This window comes from Phyllobates terribilis, unplaced genomic scaffold (assembly GCF_046119375.1).
Source record: "Phyllobates terribilis strain yellow unplaced genomic scaffold, ASM4611937v1 Scaffold_3__8_contigs__length_932513732, whole genome shotgun sequence".
Lineage (NCBI taxonomy): Eukaryota > Metazoa > Chordata > Amphibia > Anura > Dendrobatidae > Phyllobates > Phyllobates terribilis.
Genome location: NW_027362763.1, coordinates 775,945,255 through 775,967,419, shown reverse-complemented (window position 1 = coordinate 775,967,419; position 22,165 = coordinate 775,945,255). Strand labels below are relative to the sequence as shown.

At 43.5% G+C, this 22,165-nt stretch overlaps 1 protein-coding gene across 1 annotated transcript in view; it reads right to left on the bottom strand.

The window, feature by feature from the left end:
• Positions 1-576: 576 nt before the first annotated feature.
• LOC141257588 (beta-soluble NSF attachment protein) overlaps positions 577-22,165 on the bottom strand; it is a 47,075-nt gene continuing 25,486 nt past the window's right edge. The window contains exons 6-11 of the mRNA XM_073672266.1: positions 15,281-15,336; positions 9,178-9,262; positions 7,827-7,931; positions 5,481-5,549; positions 5,296-5,346; positions 577-1,336 (exon numbers count right to left, since the gene is read on the bottom strand). Of these exons, the coding sequence (XP_073528367.1) occupies positions 1,232-1,336; positions 5,296-5,346; positions 5,481-5,549; positions 7,827-7,931; positions 9,178-9,262; positions 15,281-15,336 (471 nt within the window). The 3' untranslated portion in view covers positions 577-1,231. The remainder of the gene's footprint in view (positions 1,337-5,295; positions 5,347-5,480; positions 5,550-7,826; positions 7,932-9,177; positions 9,263-15,280; positions 15,337-22,165) is intronic.

The window sequence follows — 22,165 nt, the reverse complement described above, 5'->3', positions numbered from 1 at the left end:
GGAAACAGCTTTCCAAATAAAGTATGGAAAATACAAACTAATTCATGAGTAAGACCTACAGTACTCTGAAAGTGGAACACAATACAAGAAAATCATACCTCCCCTTGATCAGATATATGACCGTATACAATATATGGAGATATCCACATTACACATCTTATTTTACAGACTTATTTGGAATATTAAACAGATAAGCCCTTATACTGAATATGACTAAGGCTTGATAAGACAATAGCTATGTCTTCTAAGTGATGCAATCTAGAATTAGTAGCCACAGCTGACCCATGAGCTATGTTGTGGTGCTACATTGCCTACGTAGGGCTAGGTTCACACTGGTGTCAGACTGCTTAACGTTCACAAGATCTGTTTTCTGTGCTTTTTTTTTTTTTTTTAACTATTAAAAGTGACGGACACCCAAGAAGAAACCAAACGGACCCACATATAGTCGCCGGGGTCCATGTGATGGCGTTTGTGTCCATCAGTGGACAAACCTGTTTCTTACAGAACTCCAGTGTGAACCTAGCCTAAAGCAGCTTCATTTTTAGCAATCTATTTACCATCTATTTCTAAAAAAAAAAAAAAAAAAATCTCAATAGTAGTGCAGGAAAAACAAAAATAGAAGAAAGAGTGTTCTATTACTAATTTCCTACTCTAGGCTCAGATCCAAACCAGCAAAAAGTCGAAAACTTAAGTAGACTGGTTCTTCTGACAGTAGAGGGAAAATCGTGTTGGCAGCAGTCATTCCCATTCTCTGGCTCTTTTTGCATTAGTAATCAGATTTTTGTAAAAATAAAATTTTGCTAAAGAACCATCTCAAATGACATCCATATCACCACCCAGGTACTGTAATAAACGGACTTTCAAGAACGACAATCTTGCGTTCCTCTACTTATATGTTCATAACCCACGGCCAATAATCTTTAGGCATGGGAACTATTAGGACAGTCCACATAATGGCTGCTTCCACTGTGCAGAGACCAGGGATAAATTCTAAAAGAATAGTAATTACACCTACTCATTCCGTTACTGACTTTACACAAGAACTCCCTCCATCCTCCTAACATTTTACATAATTAATTTGCTATGAAATCCCTTCAGTGCTCGATGACATGCAGCCATTAACATCGTGTTGTACTACGGACTAGACTGGCACTGAAATGGAAAAGTAAATTGAAACTGCAGAGACCGAAGCAAAGAAGGACCAGACATGAATTCACTGTAATTCCCTTCTTCATTTCAAGTCTCCATCGCCATCTCCTTGGATTGATTTCTTGATGCGGAGTAACATGGTTGTCAGCCATTGATCCAGACGAGATATGGAGTCAAACTCCTTCACCTGAGAATGTGCAAAAAAAAAAAATCACATCTTATGCATCGTTATTTAAAGAGTTATATTAAAGAGAATCTGTCATCAGCAGAGATGAGCAAATCAGGCAAAATTTGAATTCTGTTCACGCATTTTTTCCCAGGAAATTTGTTTTGCAAGGAAGTTATTCTCTGAGAATACGTTTCTTATTGTGTTCTGATGTCTATTTCGACCCCAGAGCATAACAAACGTAATATGTAAAAGATTATTAAAATTGTTATACTCCGCTGACCTCTCTGGTCCCCTCGACTTGACATGTGAATGTCTGGCACAGTGCGAGAGGCCCGGAGATTCCTTCGTAATCAGCAGGAGATCAGAAGATACGGAGAGGACCGGATGGGTGGCGGTGAGTAGTGGAGGGTTTCACACTGGTGGGTGTGGACCCATTGTGCTGGGGACCGGGGAAAGCCTGGAAGAGAATAACTAAATGACCACCTGGTTCTTCACTAAAGCCAAAGTGGTTAGACTTGAGCTGCAGGTGGTCACCAAATAGCACTCCAGGACAGACCCCGGAACCACAGCAGCTAACCCCAAGGAGACAGGGACAAAGGTACAGACTCGGAGTAGCTGGTAGAGCAGGAACAAGATTACGGCCAGAACGGATATTGAAGCTGGTTCAGATGGCGCGGATTCAGGACCATAGGACTGGCTCAGGCAGAACCAAATGGTGGGATCAGACAGGACGGACTTGGGGTACAGGTTCATACAGGATGGTGGATGGTAGCAGGTGCAGGTACTGTTTCAGACTAGTCAGGTTCAGGAAGGCAGAACTGGTTCAGGTTCTGGGTAACAGGGCAGGAACAGGGACCTGAAAAGAGACTTAGCATCTTGCAGACTAACTAAATACTAATGTTGCTCAGGCACCTTCCAACAGGTGAAGGTGCCTTAAGTACTAAGTGCCTCCCAGCCATCGGCTGGGGACGCGTCAGGTGAGCGCATGCGCGCTGTCTCTAAGATACAGTGAGCGCGTGCTGCCAGGAGACCTGCGAGGCATGCACAGGCCCTGGCACACAGGAGGTGCAGCGAGACCGATGTCAGCGTCCCTGCCAAAGTAGAAGGCAGTGTGCAGGGACGTCGGCGTTACAGAGGGGTTGGAGAGGCGAGCCATTTTGCAGAATCTGCACGGAAGCAAATTACACAAAATCTGTGGATTTTTTCAAAATTTGAGTAGAATTCAATTCTGCTCAAATTTATTCACCCATCTCTAGTCAGTTTTTTCTACATAATCTGAGAGCAACATGATGAGAGCCGGATTCCAGCGATGTGTTGCTTACTAGGCTGTGTGTTGCTCTTTCAATAAAATCAGTGTTTTATCAGGAGATTACTACAAGACTAACTGCCTCGTGCCTCCTTCGCGTAACCCCACCACTGTTTAGCAGCTTTCGGTCAATGTACAGTGTACACAAAAAGTTGCTAATCAGTGGTGTGGTTGGGGTTACACAGGGTTCAGCATTCAGAACACTGCTAGATATGTAGCAGAGAAAACAGTGATTGTACCAAAACTGCTGCACATAGTAAATGAAGTGACCGATCGCTGAATCAGGGTCTATACCCCTACTCTAAGATAGGGTACAGCCTAAGAAGGGGGACACATCAGCTAAATATAAAGTAAAATATAAAGTTTATTTCTCAAATACAATAAAACCAGGTAAGAGAAATAGGGTAGGGTGTCCAACAAAAGGGGAGCATATGAGGGTCCAGAATAATGATATAAATAGTACACAGCTTTCCTATTACAGTTACCAAGAAGCGAGGTACAATCCAAAAGGTGCCAAATAGTATAAGCAGCATATAATAAAGTACAAAGTGCTATATAATATGATCACAAGGATCAATGCTATACACTATTGAAATAAATATAAGTAATTAAATAGATGAACCAATTGTGCAAAACCTGCAATGTGCAAAATGTAATAGGAAGAAATAATAAGAAATACTGACCCCCAGCGCTGCCACCACTCATCCGACACGCGTTTCCTCGTCAAAGCATTGGCGAAATGCACGTCGGATGAGTGGTGTCAGCACTGGGGGGCAGTATTTCTTCTTATTTCTTCCTATTACATTTTGGTTTAATAATGGTTTTCTTGACTACAACCATCATATCTCATTTACCCTTTGATTAGCTTTAGCCAATTTTGTATTTGTTCTTTAAGGTAAAAAAAAAGTGCTTAGTGCTGGAATAAAAAGGGAAAAATTGCATCCATATTGTGTATACGCTATTATGTTTAAGCAGATAATGCAGTTAAAATCCCAATTAGTCCGCCTGTCCTATCATGGGAATCATTTTCATCTTGTTATTTATCTGATAATAACTGATTATTTTATCTTTGGTGGCACTGGCATTATTGCCCAGTGCTATATACGTGTTGGTTCGTTGTGTATAAGGGCACCTATAATAGCATCGTCCAGCAACTCATAGGCACTTAATTGTGAAATTTTAGATATTTGAGGTTTTTCCTGAGCTGCCGTTTTGGTGTACGCTATCCTAGCATGCAGCTCTTCTACGCACATAAGCAAGTGATAGAAGCTATGAATCAAATATGGTACTTGTAAGTAGAATAAATTATTTCCTGCTTCATTGAAAAACTGGCCAACCACATCAAGACAAGAAACAAAAAGCATTATATCTATCTATCTATATATATATTTTTTTATATACAGCACAGACCAAAAGTTTGGACACACCTTCTCATTTAAAGATTTTTCTGTATTTTCATGACTATGAAAATTGTACATTCACACTGAAGGCATCAAAACTATGAATTAACACATGTGGAATTATATACTTAAAAAAAGTGTGAAACAACTGAAAATATGTCTTATATTCTAGGTTCTTCAAAGTAGCCGCCTTTTGCTTTGATGACTGCTTTGCACACTCTTGGCATTCTCTTGACGAGCTTCAAGAGGTAGTCACTTCACAGGTGTGCCCTGTCAGGTTTAATAGTGCAGTTGCAAAAACCATCAAGCGCTAAAAAGAAACTGGCTCACATGAGGACCGCCCCAGGAAAGGAAGACCAAGAGTCACCAGCAGCTCAGATTAGAGACCAGGTCAATGCCACACAGAGTTCTAGCAGCAGACACATCTCTTCAACAACTGTTAAGAGGAGACTTTGTGCAGCAGGTCTTCATGGTAAAATAGCTGCTAGGAAACCACTGCTAAGGACAGGCAACAAGCAGAAGAGACTTATTTGGGCTAAAGAACACAAGGAATGGACATTAGACCAGTGGAAATCTGTGCTTTGGTCTGATGAGTCCAAATTTGAGATCTTTGGTTCCAACCACCGTGTCTTTGTGCGACGCAGAAAAGGTGAACGGATGGACTCTACATGCCTGGTTCCCACCGTGAAGCATGGAGGAGGAGGTGTGATGGTGTGGGGGTGCTTTACTGGTGACACTGTTGGGGATTTATTCAAAATTGAAGGCAAACTGAACCAGCATGGCTACCACAGCATCTTGCAGCGGCATGCTATTCCATCCGGTTTGCCTTTAGTTGGACCATCATTTATTTTTCAACAGGACAATGACCCCAAACACACCTCCAGGCTGTGTAAGGGATATTTGACCAAGAAGGAGAGTGATGGGGTGCTACGCCAGATGACCTGGCCTCCACAGTCACCAGACCTGAACCCAATCGAGATGGTTTGAGGTGAGCTGGACCGCAGAGTGAAGGCAAAAGGGCCAACAAGTGCTAAGCATCTCTGGGAACTCCTTCAAGATTGTTGGAAGACCATTTCCGGTGACTACCTCTTGAAGCTCATCAAGAAAATGCCAAGAGTGTGCAAAGCAGTCATCAAAGCAAAAAAATCTTTAAATGAGAAGGTGTGTCCAAACTTTTGGTCTGTACTATATAAACACATATATACTATATTACTATATATAAACAAACACACACATATATATTTTTTTTTATTTTAATGAATGTTACGTACAGCTTCAGTATAGGCTTCACTGTTCTGTTCTTCATGAGCTTCAAGCAATTTCTGAAGAAATATACAAGATAAGTTCATGCAAGGTTATACGTTCCCTACCAGTCCTTAACTGCAAATCAGATGTGCCAACCCAATCCTAACCCCCAATCTGTCCCACCAGTCTCATCACGTCTGCGCACACTGACCTTTATTAGCTGGCATTCTCTTGAATCTGTAAATGCTGGGAACATTTCTTCATATTTCTCCACTGCAAGCTAAAAAGAAAGAAAAAAAAATTCAGCTTGAAAACTAACAGAAGGCGGCAAGATGAGCAAGTGCATGGCACAATGTGATTGTACTGTATAGTCATTACTGTATATTGAAATGTACCGCCATGTCTGTATAATGTATGGACGCTGCTTGTGGGATTTCCTCACTGTACTCTGGTTTCACACTCACAAACCCATACTAATATGATCATTGATGCCCTATAGAATTGGCTGTGTTGTACATGTGTCTGACAAAGGGAAGAGAGATCATCATCCAAACTAGGAGCAGGAGCTGGGAATGGTGTGATCACTGAACAGTGTAATATGTTGGCTTTATGTTAAAGCACCACTCCAACAATTTTTTCCATTTCATCGTTGGAGTGGTGCTGAAAATTTAAGTCCCCTCACCCTGTCTGATACTCACCTTCTAGAATTTTCATCTATTTTCGCTGCCGCTGCGGTCCGTCTTCTGCAGATTGCGACCTTCTCGCTGCTCCAGTGTTTCATGAAGGTCACTGGTCAATGCAAGTCTATGACAGCTTTGTTCTGGCTCTCATAGACTTGCATTGAGAGCTTGTGATGTAACTTCTGACTCCTGGCCAGTCAGAAGCTGCACTCACAAGATGGCAGGAGGACAGGAGCGGTGCCGAAAAATGGTGAAGCCACCGGAGGGCAAGTAAATGACCGGGAGAGGGAATTACATTTAAAGCGCCACTCCATCGGTGAAAAACAAACAAAGGCTGGAATGGTGCTTTAACAAAGGCAAATAAATTGATATAAGTGCCCTGCTATGTACTATATGTGCCGCGCTGCGCAAACAGTGACCATCATTTGATACTCATCTTACCCCAATTTTTGCCCCAAAAAGTTAAAATTTAAATAAAAACTTTCAAAAAAGTTGCAAATTTTTCACTTTTGACCTCATGCTCACCAAAAGTTGAAAAAGTAGGTTCAACGTACCAGGAGGGGGTTGGCTAACAACTTTTAGACAGATTTTTTAAAAGTGGGAAGAAGTTATCAGCTATCCATTGGATTGGTGATAACCAGATCGGGGAGGGTCTGACTGTTGGCACTCACATAAAATGTCAGAACGGGGCGCTTTTATCCTCATTAGTATGCAGTGACAGTGCGTATGCCTGACCACTGCTCCATTCATTCCCTATGTACTTCGCTTTCTTCGGCAGTCTCAGACAAGGAATGAAGCGACGGTGGAGCACGAGCACCGGCACTCCATTCTAATGAGGATAAACGTGCGTAGTTCTGGTGATGGATTTGGGTCCCAGCAGTCAGAGCCCCAATGATCTAGAAGTTATCACCTATCACGTAAATAGGTGGTAACTTCTACTTACCGGAAGACCCTTTTAAAATAGTTATATGGGACTTTTTTCTTCCCCTATGAGACTAAGCACTTATCTGACTACCTACCCGTTCTGCCCTACAATGACCTCTCCAGGCCGCTCCTGTCAGCGATTCTTCTGCTCTCAGTAATGTGAGTTCAACAGAGCAGTTCCTTCTCTTCCGCTCTGCTCTGTCGACGGGGAGTCACGGCCGATGTAATGTTGATTGACAGCTGACTACTCGCATTTAGTAAGGAACTGCTCTGTCAATGTGACGTCACAGCAAGCAGGGATATCTATAGCAGGGGTGGTCCGTGACAGCTCTGAACTGGGAGAGGTTAACGGAGGGCAGAACTGGCAGATAGATAGCAGCTAACTGACGATAAATGCTTCACCCCATAGCGGGGAAAAACACTCCCACATACTCTCTTTAAGTCTTAGGCCAAAAAATTTCATAAATTTATACTGAAATTCTTATTTTCTGACTTAGGACAGTCCCAAAACCTTATAAAGAGGTATACTGTTAATAAATATATTTACAGTGGTCTTAATAGCTTCAATATCTCAATTATGAGCAAAGTAAGTCAAAACAAGCGAGGGGGTCACAAGGCTTCAGCACTTAGGGTTGACCCATAATATTGCCAGCAATGGTCAGTCTCATCACTGAAAATATAGCTTTAGTATGGCATCACATGATCTGATAGGAACCAATCACAGCACAGCTTACATTATTCCACAGCAGCTAAATAAATAAAAGCTGAGCTCTGATTGGTTGCTATGGAGAACAAAGCCAGATTCACTTTCAGACAGTTTTGGTAACTCGCCCCCACTGTCACACATTGTTCGATAACAGAAAGGCAGAATTTGTTGAATTTCAGCTCAGTCTGTACATTAGGTCATTCTCTATATTGATCTCCTCAGTGAATACATGGGATGTACGCCTCACCTTAGCATTCAGCTCATCTACAATAAAATGGCAGAGGGCAGCTTTGAAGAAATATTCTTTTGCACTATACTTCAGCAGGGGATTATCCATCGTGCTTGTGCCGATCTAGGAAATATTAGAATTTTGATATGAGAACAAAAACACAAAAAGTGAATACAACAGAAGCTGTCGGCAGTGAATCATCCCATGTGATTACACAATACAAGGATACAACGTTCAGTCTCCATCATCTCATGGGACTTCATCAGATATCGGATTGCAGATGTCCGTGTTCGCGCATTTGAGATGACGGTATACTGCTAAGGAGTAATGGCGCTGTGTGGGGACCCTCAGCAAACCCTGAGAACAGGGCTGTATTAATCAGAAGGCTAGATCTCTGCTCCATTCACTGTCTATGAGACCGCCAAAGATATCCGACTGCTCTGGCAGACATGGACGATGAACTGAGCACTTGGGCATCCGGTCCTCCACTGTCTTCAAGACGTTCTTGGGACCCAGAGCCGAGGTCTCAGGATAGCTGAGGGAGGAGGTGTTAGAACGGCAGCCATCAGTTAGCCCCTATCCTGTGGGAACAATAAGTTATGACAATACCCTATTAAGTATATTTGGTGACTGAAATACTAGTAGTATCAGAGATCAGTGCTCATTTTGACTAATAAGAGCCAGTTTAAAACCGTTTATGCTCGGAAACCTGGCAGATCTTGTCTGTATCCTAATTTTTAATTAAGATTAAATAAAGTCATAAATATTACCAGCACATCCACGCACCCATTCCTGTGTATGGGCGAGCTAGAATCACACTTTTGCTCCCTGACTGGTTTCATTGGTCTGTTTTTTTTATTTCTCCCACGCCTACCATTCACTTTAGAGATAAATAAACTTCCAGATTGAAGCTTTTTCATAGAATTCGCTGCACCAACTACCAATGTCTCCTATAGACATTGGTAGCATCATTGGGACTCCATTATGCTACCCTAAGTGGTCAACCCTCGTCCTGTATTTACGCCCCATTCTGTCTATGAAGGTGGCCTTCTCCTTACAGGTGTCGTTGTAACTCATAATGGTGGCTTTACTTCACTGACTTTGTTCAACTTCTTCAAACACTAATTACTGATGTACCTCATTATCTTGATGACCATCCATTGGACTGACGAGGAAAGCTGAGCATTATACACTCAATAGAGAGCCAAAGAGCATGTATGAACTGTGCTCTACTCCAACAATGAACATGGGACCACTGCTCTCACTTTCTAGCAGTGGGACCCTCAGCAATCACATTGATCAGCTATGCTGTGGATAGGTGATATATGTTATTTGTGGACCAACCCTTTCATGATATACTGGTACAAACCTGTTCATATATTTCTATTGCTTTTTGATACTGCTCCAGTTGAGCGGCGTAAGCAGCCACTTTTAGCAGACACTTATTTGCAGAGCTGAAATGAGAAACAAATGTGAAAAAATGTCCAGCTTCTTCCAAAGTTTTATTTCTTACAAACTGTTTCAATGTACATATTTCTTATATCAGATCAGAGAAGACCTAAAACATACAGTGGGTACAGAAAGTATTCAGACCCCTTTACATTTTTCAGTCTTTGTTTCATTGCAGCCATTTGGTAAATTCTAAAAAGTTCATTTTTTTTTCTCATTAATGTACACTCTGCACCCCATCTTGACTGGAAAAAAAACAGAAATGTAGAAATTTTTGCAAATTTATTAAAAAAGAAAAACTGAAATATTACATGGTCATAAGTATTCAGACCCTTTGCTCAGAAACTCATATTTAAGTCACATGCTGTCCATTTCCTTGTGATCCTCCTTGAGATGGTTCTACTCCTTCATTAGAGACCAGCTGTGTTTAATTAAACTGATAGGACTTGATTTGAAAAGGAGCACACCTGTCTATATAGGACCTCACAGCTCACAGTGCATGTCAGACCAAATGAGAATGATGAGCTCAAAAGGAACTGACCAAGGAGCTCAGAGACAGAACTGTGGCAAGGCACAGATCTGGCCAAGGTTACAAAAGAATTTCTGCATTACTCAAGGTTCCTAAGAGCACAGTGGCCATCATAATCCTTAAATGGAACAAGTATGGGACCACCAGAAGTCTTCCTAGACCTGGCCGTCCAGCCAAACTGAGCAATCGTGGGAGAAAAGCCTTGGTGAGAGAGGTAAAGAAGAACCCCAAAATCACTGTGGCGGAGCTCCAGAGCTGCAGTAGGGAGATGGGAGAAAGTTCCATAAAGTCAACTATCACTGCAGCCCTCCTCCAGTCGGGCCTTTATGGCAGAGTGGCCCGATGGAAGCCTCTCCTCAGAGTAAGACATATGAAAGCCCGCATAGAGTTTGCTCAAAAACACATGAAGGACTCCCAGACTATGAGAAATAAGATTCTCTGGTTTGATGAGGCGAAGATAGAACTTTTTGGTGATAATTCTAAGCGGTATGTGTGGAGAAGACCAGGCACTGCTCATCACCTGCCCAATACAATCCCAACAGTGAAACATGGTGGTGGCTATGGCGGTGTTTTTCAGCTGCAGGGACAGGACAACTGGTAGCAATTGAAGGAAACATGAATGCGGCCAAGTACAGAGATATCCTGGATGAAAACCTCTTCCAGAGTGCTCTGGACCTCAGACTTGGCCGAAGGTTTACCTTCTAACAAGACAATGACCCTAAGCACACAGCTAAAATAACAAGGAGTGGCTTCAGAACAACTCTGTGACCATTCTTGACTGGCCCAGCCAGAGCCCTGACCTAAACCCAATTGAGCATCTCTGGCGAGACCTGAAAATGGCTGTCCACCAACGTTCACCATCCAACCTGATGGAACTGGTGAGGATCTGCAAGGAAGAATAGTAGAGGATTCCCAAATCCAGGTGCGAAAAACTTGTTGCATCATTCCCAAGAAGACTCATGGTTGTATTAGCTCAAAAGGTAGGTTCTACTCAATACTGAGCAAAGGGTCTGAATACTTATTGTTATGCACACGCCCGGGCTAAGCGGCGTGTGCGTGTGATTGGTAGTGATTCCACTGGACCGTGCCGGAGAGTGAATGCCTGGAGGGGCGTGACTAAGTATTCACCCGATCCGACCAGGGTCGCACGACGGCATACGACGCCAGTGCACCAAGGAGGAACCGAGCAGAGGGACCAGGTGCTACTCCAGGACAGACCCCGGACACGGCTGTTGACCCACACAGGGGAATACAGGAACAGGCTGGTAGGCTGGCACACAGACTGGTGGGTATAGGCAGGCACGACTGGTATGCAGGCAGGCGGGTATGCAGGCAGGGGGGTAAAGACAAGCACAGCTAGAGTGCAGACAGGGAGGCACTAGCAGGTAGGAACACAGGCGGGATAGGACCCAGTACACACCGGGACTCAGGAACAATACAGGCAGAGGGTTACAGGCAAGCACAGCTAGAGTGCAGACAAGGCTGAGCAGGGAGGACAGGGCTCTGTTCACACGGAACAGACAGGAAGGGAAAGACAGAGCCAGATACTCACACAGTACTTGCAGAGACAACAAGCAGGAGTTAGGTACGAGTTCAGACTCTGCAGAAAAAGGAAGGGAACGGACATAGAGGCAAAACAGGTAAAGGACAGGAGAGAGTTCAGACTGGAACTGAGTGTACGGAGGAGACCGACACTGCAGAGGGATACAGGAGCGGGTCTGGGAATACGGCCCCCAGAGAGGCGGGACGAACAGGCAAGGAGCGTGTTCAGACAGGACAGACCAGACACAGGAGCGGGTCTAGGAAATCGGCCACTAGAAGGCGGAACGAACAGGCAAGGAGCGTGTTCAGACAGGACAGACCAGACACAGGAGCGGGTCTAGGAAATCGGCCACTAAAAGGCGGAACGAACAGGCAAGGAGCGTGTTCAGACAGGACAGACCAGACACAGGAGCGGGTCTAGGAAATCGGCCACTAGAAGGCGAGAGGAACAGGCTAGGAGCGAGTACAGACAGGTCAGACAAGATACAGGAACGGGTCTAGGTAATCGGCCCCTAGAAGGCAGGAGGAACAGGCTAGGAGCGTGTTCAGACAGGACAGACAAGAGAACACAGAAAGGACTCAGTTCAGACACGGGAGCTGATACCGCAAAGCAGGAGACATACAGGACTCAGTTCAGACACGGGAACTGATACAAAAAGCAGGAGACAAGAGACGGGACCTGGCACCTTCAGAGTGCAAGCACACACTGAAGGAAACACTATGCTCAGGCAGGGATAGAAGGGAGCTGCTGAGCTATATACCAAGTGACAGACAGCAATAGGCTGAGGACGCACAAGGGGTGTGACCCACAGCAGGTACAAAAGGCAGGAAGTGATCGGGCGCCGCCCTTAAGCAGCAGAAACAGACACAAACAGACAGCATGGAGGGAAGCCAGAGAGACATTCTGGACAGGAGATCAAGTGCGCCCTCTTGCACAGTGGGAGATGGACCACCATGCAAGGACGCCGCCAGGTATGTTACACTTATGACCATGTGATATTTCAGTTTTTCTTTTTTTAAAAATTTGCAAAAATTTCTACATCTGTTTTTTTTCAGTCAAGATGGGGTGCAGAGTAAAGTTTAATGAGAAAAAAAAAATGAACTTTTTAGAATTTACCAAATGGCTGCAATGAAACAAAGAGTGAAAAATTTAAAGGGGTCTGAATACTTTCCGTACCCACTGTATATGAAAGAGGAAGAAATGCTCAAAAAGGGGCTTGAGATCGTTAGCAGATGTATTAGAATAAAGCACAAAGGGTCCAGTGGAATATAACATAGTCTTACAGTCTAAGGTGTATGGGTACATGCAGGTTCTCCCACAACATCATCTGAAGGATCTGGCACGTTGGATTTCCCATAGCCATTCCCTTTTCTCTCTGAGAGATAAGCCGCTGCCAGAAGACTCTCACAGTGACTGTCTCATAAAGAACAAAGGAGAACTTGGCAAAGCCAAACATTCCCATGTATGGTGACATTGGGAGAGAGCTGTGGGACATCTATCCAATGTGTATGGGGGCTTTAAGCAGGGCTGTGGAGTCGGTAAGCCAAACCTTTGACTCAGACTCCTCAATTTCCATGACTCCGACTCCACAACTCCCTCATACATGGCTCATGTTTAAGTGATAAATTTACGGTAGGACACATTTTTCTCAGCTAAAAGTCTAGACCCTTAGATCAGGAATAGGACAGACATTTATAGGACATTTCATAACTTTCCCAAATTCTTATGAAAAAATATTCCCCACAAACTGCATTGAACTACTGTAGCCAATTTATTATATATTTTAGGAGTCTGAGTCGGTCCATTTTATACCGACTCCACCAAAATGGGCACCGACTCAGACTCCATAGCCCTGGCTTTAAGGCTAAACTATTCTATACATTATGGGAATGCCCCCCAAAAAAGGTTATTTTACAATGAAGTGAAAAGATAAATTTTTTAAATTTTGGAATATTCAGTGAATAATGATCCTTGGTTGTTAATCTTCCATTATGACATCTTGGGGCGTATGGGTCAGGAAGGACACTGAGAAGATATATTTAGGGGCTGATTCATCAAGACAGGTGTAGCGCACAATGATACTATGCCAGTCTTGACGGACTACATGGCACGGCTTCATTAAGAGGTGCACGCCTCTTAATGAATTTGGCGCTTCTAGTAAGTGTCAGCATTTATGGCATAGAAAACACTTGCAAATTTGATGAATTAGACAAGGGGGTGTAGCCATGCCCTGTCCCTCCCCAGCTCTGCCCATTTTGGCGGCGCTGATCCAAAACAACGTGAAAATGCCAAAAAAACAGTCACATTTTTGCACAACTCTACTTTTCAAAACGTTTACACCACTGTTGTGTCATAAAAGCTTTGATGAATTGGTCCCTTAGGCTGTTTAAATGTAAAGAAGAAAATATAAATTTTTTAACTGGAGAGTCCAAAAATTATTAGTACAAAAAGAAATTCTGGAAAAAAAAAAATCTACTACTGGAAACGTTTCAACTCATCCCAAAGAGCCATCAGAAAAGTATTTTTGAAAAGATGGACTAGTCGACTTCATATATAATGTATGAAAAAGAATAAATCGAAAATGTAATGGAGCTTCTACACACAAACAACGTCTGTTAGCTGAAATATGAAGGTGATCTGATCACATAACCAAATGTGTAATTATGGACCCGAGTAAGGGAGGAGGTAGGGGAACAGTGATTTATTCAATTTCAAATACACAAGAAACTGAACACGGAATATTTTATCCAAATTTTTGTGCTATAACCATGTATGTATTTGTCAAACCAGGCAACAGATGCACTTTTGACAAATTTGAAGAGATGTAAGACATTACAATACTTTTTTTTCTTCAGCGTGAGTTTAGTGCAGACACTGATGAAGGCCCTGAAGATGCAGAATTGTGAAGGCAGCTCTGATGCTGATCTGAGCTTTATGATTCTGACTGTAAAGTAATGCAATGTACTAAAAGCTAATGTTCACCTTAGGTCACCGTGGAGTATACATTATTGGAGTCCAACCATATACAGAAATAAAAATTAAAATCATGAATCAAGGGCTATAATAATAAAAGATGATTCTATCCTGGGGTATATTACAAAAATGTCAATCAGTTGTTAAACCAGCGGAAGTTTGGTTTCTTCACTAGATGTGCCTTGGACCCAAGGTTCAGGTGTCTACATATTATATTTCTTGTCTCAACATTTTTGGAAAAATGGATGTAGAGGGTGCAAAGATAGGGGTATTAAGAAACATATCTGTTGGCATTGGGTACAGCAGACCTGGGTAAACTGCGTCCCTTGGGCCACATCCTGCCTCTGTCTTTCTCAGTCACCCTCCCCTGCCAATAGTCCATCCGCCGCCCGCTGTCACCGCTATCCGCATCTTCAGGATGCAGACAGCGGTGAATACATTGGTGAAGGATGGGGCCGCCAGCTCCATCTTCCACCAATCAGCTTGTGAAACAGCAGAAGAGATGATGTCATTTTATTGAGCTGCTGCTGAGACTCACTGCACAGGAGACAGGAGCAGAGTGCCCAGGGAACGGGAGCGAGGTGAGTATATGTTTTTTTCTTTTCATGTGGATGGGATATTTGTACATGGGAGGCTATGTGGGGTCTCGCGCTGTACATGGGAGGCTATGTGGGGTCTCGCGCTGTACATGGGAGGCTATGTGGGGGCTCGCGCTGTACATGGGAGGCTATGTGGGGGCTCGCGCTGTACATGGGAGGCTATGTGGGGGCTCGCGCTGTACATGGGAGGCTATGTGGAAGCTCATACTGCATGGCAAGATTTAGTCACCCATTCTACTATTAAGCTAGTATTCAGAAGCAGTGAGTTTCTGCCTTAACTCCAGTTTAGGAGCTACAGTACAACAAAAAAACTGCTTTGTACACATCTAGTAGAACCAATCAGAAGCAAGAACATAGCAAATCCCATAACAACATTTACCTGTTGGACTCTTCCCCCTTATAGTAATCTGCTGACTGCTCATAGTGTGCAACAGCCTAGATAAAGATATAAAAAAAACGTAAGAATCGCACCGCATTTACCTGATTCATTTCTATATTTTAGCAATTTAATTTACATTTATTTCAACAGGAAGCTGTAACTAGCCAGTACAGACCAAGATACTCTTCGTAGAAAGAGTTTATTTACGTGATCCGCTAATCTTTGCAGAATACAGATTGCTGATGGGACCTTAGGGCAATGATGGTGACTGGAGCAAGGCCTGAGGGTGCCATCTACCGTGGTTTGCAAAAGTATTCACCCCCCTTGGTTTTTTATATATTTTGTTACATTACAACCGGTGTTTAAATATTTTTGTAATCCAGTTTGTGTGTGATGCATCAGCACTAAATAGTCTAAGTCGGTGAAGTGAAGTGAGAAAAATATAGGCATACATTTAATTTATGGGATCAAATAACTAAAAATTGGCATGTGCATATGTATTCACCCCTTTTGCTATGAAGCCCCTAAAAATTTCTGATTCAAACAATTACCGTATTTTTCGGACTATAAGAAAAATTAAAATTTTTGGAGGAAAATGGGGGGGTGCGTCTTATAGTCCGAATGTTGAGGGGGTGTATATATATGTGGGGGGTGGGGGAAGCGGTAGCGGTGGAGGAGCGGGGCACAGGAGGCAGCAGCCGCCCGCTGCAGCCTACACTGTCCCCGCTGCTAAAGAAAATGAATATTCACTGCTCCCCACACCCACGGGGCGTGGGGAGCGCTGAATATTCATGCTCCTTAATAGCAGCACACAGTGTAGCCGCAGCGCGGCTCCTGCTGCTGGCGGAATCGCCTGTGCCCGCTGTTAAAGGGCATGAATATTCAACCTCTCTCCACGCCCATGGGCGTGGGGAGGGGGTGAATATTCATGCCCTTTAATAAGCGGGCACATGCTATAGCCCGGCAGCAGCAGGAGCCGCAGCGTGGCTACGCTGTGTGCCAGCTATGAAGGAGAGTGAAGTCACTGCTCCCCGCGCACACAGTCCCGGCGTGGGGAGCAGGGACTTCCGGCAGCTGATCTCTCCTTGTGAGCCGCGCATGGCAGTGATGTCATGCGCAGCTCACATGTAGAGATCAGTGCGGGCAGACAGGACGCAGCGCTGGAGGAGAGAAGAAAGGTGAGTAGGAGTGTTTATTTTTTTTTTTATGTGCAGCATGATGAGGATGAGGGGTGCCATGCATACCAGGGTAAGGATGAGGGGTGCCATGCATACCAGGGTAAGGATGGAGGGGTGCCATGCATACCAGGGTAAGGATGGAGGGGTGCCATGCATACCAGGGTAAGGATGGAGGGGTGCCATGCATACCAGGGTAAGGATGGAGGGGTGCCATGCATACCAGGGTAAGGATGGAGGTGTTCCATGCATACCAGGATGGAGGTGTTCCATGCATACCAGGATGGAGGTGTTCCATGCATACCAGGATGGAGGTGTTCCATGCATACCAGGATGGAGGTGTTCCATGCATACCAGGATGGAGGTGTTCCATGCATACCAGGATGGAGGTGTTCCATGCATACCAGGATGGAGGTGTTCCATGCATACCAGGATGGAGGTGTTCCATGCATACCAGGATGGAGGGATGCCAGGCATACCAGGATGGAGGGATGCCAGGCATAAGAGGATGGGGATGGGGACCACGTATAAAAGGAAGGGGGGGCCTATATACCAGGATGGAGGATATTGTCAGAATTGGGGGACATTACCACTATACCAGTGTCAGTAGAAGACCCCCTCCTCCTTAAAAGTGCATCATGAACAAATTTTTGGCTTAAATTTTTTTTTTCCCTCCTCTAAAACCTAGGTGCGTCTTATGGTCTGGTGCGTCTTATAGTCCGAAAAATACGGTACCTTCATAAGTTGCATGTTTAGAGATGGGAAGTCCACCTGTGTGTAATAAAGTGTCACATGGTCTGTCAGTATATACACAGCTTTTCTGAAAGGCCACAGAGACTGCAACACCATTAAAAGAAATCTGTCAACCCCCTGGATGTACCTAACCTATTAATATGGGCATACGGGTTCTAGAATACTTAATAGTCATACCTACTACAGTGAAGGAAATAATTATTTGATCCCTCGCAGTTTTTGGAAGTTTGCCCACTGACAGACATGAACAGTCTATAATTTTTAAGGGTAGGTTAATTTTAACATTGAGAGATAGACTATCCCCCAAAAAAATCAAGAAAATCACATTGTATAAATTAGATAAATTTATTTGCATTTTGCAGTGAAAAATAAGTATTTGATCCCCTACAAACATTATGAGTTCTGGCTCCTACAGACCAGTTAGACGCTCCTAATCAACTCGTTACCTGCATTAAAGATAGCTGTTTTACATAGTCACCTGTATAAAAGACTCCTGTCCACAGATTAAATTAATTAGTCAGACTTTAATCTCTACAACATGGGCAAGACCAAAGAGCTTTCTAAGGATGTCAGGGACAAGATCATAGACCTGCACAAAGCTGGAATGGGCTACAAAACCATAAGTAAGACCCTGGGTGAGAAGGAGACAAGTGTTGGGCAAATAGTAAGAAAATGCAAGAAATACAAAATGACTGTCAATCGACATCGATCTGGGGTACCATGCAAAATCTCACCTCGTGGGGTATCCTTGATCATGAGAAAGGTGAGAGAGTTCAACCTAAAACTACACGGGGGGAACTTGTTAATGATCTCAAGGCAGCTGGGACCACAGTCACCAAGAAAACCATTGATAACACATTACGCCTTAAAGGTTTAAAATCCTGCAGTGCCCACAAGGTCCCCCTGCTCTAGAAGGCACATGTGCAGGCCCGTCTGAAGTTTACCAGTGAACACCTGGATGATTCTGTGAGTTATTCGGAGAAGGTGCTGTGGTCAGATGAGACAAAAATTGAGCTCTTTGGCATTAACTCAACTCGCCGTGTTTGGAGGAACAGAAATGCTGCCGATGACCCAAAGAACACCGTCCCCACTGTCAAGCATGGAGGTGGAAACATTATGTTTTGGGGGTGTTTCTCTGCTAAGGGCACAGGACTACTTCACCGCATCAATGGGAGAATGGATGGAGCCATGTACCGTAAAATCCTGAGTGACAACCTCCTTCCCTCCGCCAGGACATTAAAATGGGTCGTGGCTGGGTATTCCAGCAAGACAATGACCCAAAACATACAGCCAAGGCAACAAAGGAGTGGCTCAAAAAGAAGCACAATAAGGTCATGGAGTGGCCTAGCCAGTCTCCAGACCTTAATCCCATAGAAAACTTATGGAGGGAGTTGAAGCTCCAAGTTGCCAAGTGACAGCCTCAAAATCTTAATGATTTAGAGATGATTTGCAAAGAGGAGTGGACCAATATTCCTCCTGACATGTGCGCAAAACTCATTAACTACAAAAACCCTCATCATCTGACTGCTGTGCTTGCCAACAAGGGTTTTGCACCAAGTATTAAGTGTTGTTTGCCAGAGGGATCAAATACTTATTTCTCACTGCAAAATGCAAATAAATTATCTAATTTATACAATGTGATTTTCTTGATTTATTTTTTTGAGATATTCTATGTCTCAAAGTTAAAATTAACCTACCCTTAAAATTATAGACTGTTCATGTTTTTGTCAGTGGGCAAACTTACAAATACAGCAAGAGATCAAATAATTATTTCCTTTACTGTATATGCCGGCACCTGTGCAGTAGAAACAAGAAGCCAATGCCCCTAGAAGAGTGGAAAAATAAACTGGAAAATCACAATTGCAGGGTGCAGGCGTGGGACAACCACTAGACGTCACAGTTTCCTGTGACGCTGATGGGAGGCACGCAATTGAAGACCGGAGGCAGAGTTCCCTTCCAGGCACCGCAAAGCCTGAAGGAATTGCATTAACATAAAGGATTAAAAGATGATTTCTGAAGAACAAGACTGCAGATATGAAGCATACAGGTATGACCAGGGGAGGAGTCCTGAGGAGATAATTTGCATATTCCCACTGCATTTTGGGGTAAGTGAAGAGTCTCCGCGAGCTCAAAGAACACTGGATTTTGGCTGTTGAAGCTGAAAAGAGGACATCGGTAAACCAGGGGAGGAGTCCTGAGGAGATAATTTGCATATTCCCACTGCATTTTGGGGTAAGTGAAGAGTCTCCGCGAGCTCAAAGAACACTGGATTTTGGATGTTGGAGCTGAAAAGAGGACATCGGTAAACCAGGGGAGGAGTCCTGAGGAGATAATTTGCATATTCCCACTGCATTTTGGGGTAAGTGAAGAGTCTCCGCGAGCTCAAAGAACACTGGATTTTGGCTGTTGGAGCTGAAAAGAGGACATCGGTAAACCAGGGGAGGAGTCCTGAGGAGATAATTTGCATATTCCCACTGCATTTTGGGGTAAGTGAAGAGTCTCCGCGAGCTCAAAGAACACTGGATTTTGGCTGTTGGAGCTGAAAAGAGGACATCGGTAAACCAGGGGAGGAGTCCTGAGGAGATAATTTGCATATTCCCACTGCATTTTGGGGTAAGTGAAGAGTCTCCGCGAGCTCAAAGAACACTGGATTTTGGCTGTTGGAGCTGAAAAGAGGACATCGGTAAACCATTTTGAAGCTTTTTTTTTTTAAAGCTTTTTTCACTGTTTTCAGAACATTAACAGTAAGAACATGGAAGAGTCCAGGAGCCATTTGGTGAGCTGCATATCCTGCTACATGTTCACAGACTTGCCAGTGGAAAAGCCAAACTTCACATGCCAGAAATGCAAGCTTGTGTCCCTGTTGGAGGAAAAGTTGCGAAATCTAGAAGAGAGGTTAACTACCTTGAAAATCATTAAGGAAGGTGAAGAGTTCTTAGACAGAGCAGAATTATCTCTTCATGATTCAGAAAGAGAAGAAATTCGAACTGCACCTGACGAAACAGAGGAATGGAAGCATGTGACCCACAGAAGCAGGAGGATCGAGAGGCAGTTAGCACCCATACTGCTCAGGAACCAGTACCAGGCTCTCACGCAGGAGAACCATGAAGAAATACAGCAAAATAAGACTTTGCCAGCAATGAATAACCTTGTAAGCCCTCAGAATCCTCCTGGATGGAGAAAGAAGAATGTTGTGAAGAATAAACGGAGAGTGGTGGTCATGGGGGATTCCCTGTTAAGAGGAACAGAGGCCGCTATCTGCAGACCAGACATAACCTCAAGAGAAATGTGCTGTCTTCCAGGAGCAAAAATTAAAGATGTGTCTGACAGGATATCAAGACTCTTCAGACCTACAGATCACTACCCATTCCTGCTAATACATGTGGGGACAAATGACACCGCAAGAAAGGACCTGGAAACCATCTGCAGTGACTTTGAAGTCTTAGGCAAGAAAGTGAAAGAATTGGGAGCGCAGGTGGTCTTCTCATCCATCCTCCCAGTGGATGGCCATGGAACAATGAGGTGGAATAAGATTCTACAGGTGAACAACTGGCTACGTCGATGGTGCCGTCAACAAGGATTTGGATTTCTGGATCACGGAATGAATTACCTATACGATGGACTACTTGCTAGAGATGGGGTGCACCTTACGAAGACTGGAAAACATGTATTTGGAAGTCGCCTTGCTACACTCATCAGGAGAGCTTTAAACTAGAACAATGTGGGAAGGGAAGCAAAAGGCCAGAAAAAGCCATACAGCTGACAAATACTATTGAGATCTCTGCTACTGGAAGTGGAAAAGAAGAACAAAGACAAAACAATTTAAATAATAAAAATATGGGAGGAAGAGAAACCAATCAAACTAAAATGTTTTTATACAAATGCACAAAGCATGGGCAACAAACAAGGAGAATTGGAACTACTAACGCAGGAAAAGGAATATGATGTTATTGGAATCACTGAAACTTGGTGGGACCATACACATGATTGGAATAAAAGGCTAAAAGGATACAACTTATTTGCAAGAAACAGACTTGATAAACGAGGAGGAGGTGTTGCATTGTATGTTAGAAAAGCGTATATCTGCACAGAGATTGAAGCTTCAGAGACTGGGAGTTCTGTGGAAACTGTTTGGGTAAGAATACAAGGAGAGAACAACGGAAAGGACACCATTGTAGGCATTTACTACAGGCCACCTGGGCAAGCTGAAGATATGGATGAACTCTTTATGTATCAAATGACCAAGTTCTCCAAAAAATATGACGTAGTGGTCATGGGAGATTTCAACTATCCAGACATTTGTTGGGAATCTCTCTCAAGTAAAACTAACAGGTCAAGCAAATTCTTATCCTCTCTTGCTGACAACTTTATCTTCCAAAAGGTAGGGGAGAAAACAAGGGGATCTGCTACTTTGGATCTAATCCTTATAAACAGGGAGGAAATGGTTGAGGAGATAAAGGTGGCTGGGACGCTAGGAGGCAGCGATCATGCTATTATAGAATTTTGGATAACTAGAGGAGGAAGACATGTGAAGACTCAAACTTCAAGGTTAGATTTTAGAAAGGCAGATTTTAAGAGACTCAGAAAGAGAATAGGAGGGATCCAATGGCTGGATGTCCTTAAGGACAAAAATGTCCAGGAAGGATGGGAAATTTTTAAAAATGAGATTCTCAAAGCACAATCGTTAACAATCCCGAAAAGTAGGAAGAATGGGAAGCATTTAAGGAAACCAGGATGGATGAACACAGAACTTAAACACATGCTAAAAAGAAAGAAAGAAATGTTTATTAAATGGAAAGAGGGAGGCATATCTAAAGAAGATTATAATGCAGTCTGCAGATCCTGCAGGGCACGTATCAGGTTAGCTAAAGCTGACAATGAATTAAGGCTTGCAAGAGATGTCAAAAGCAATAAAAAAGGATTTTGGGGGTATGTCAAAAGTAAAAGAAAAGTCAAA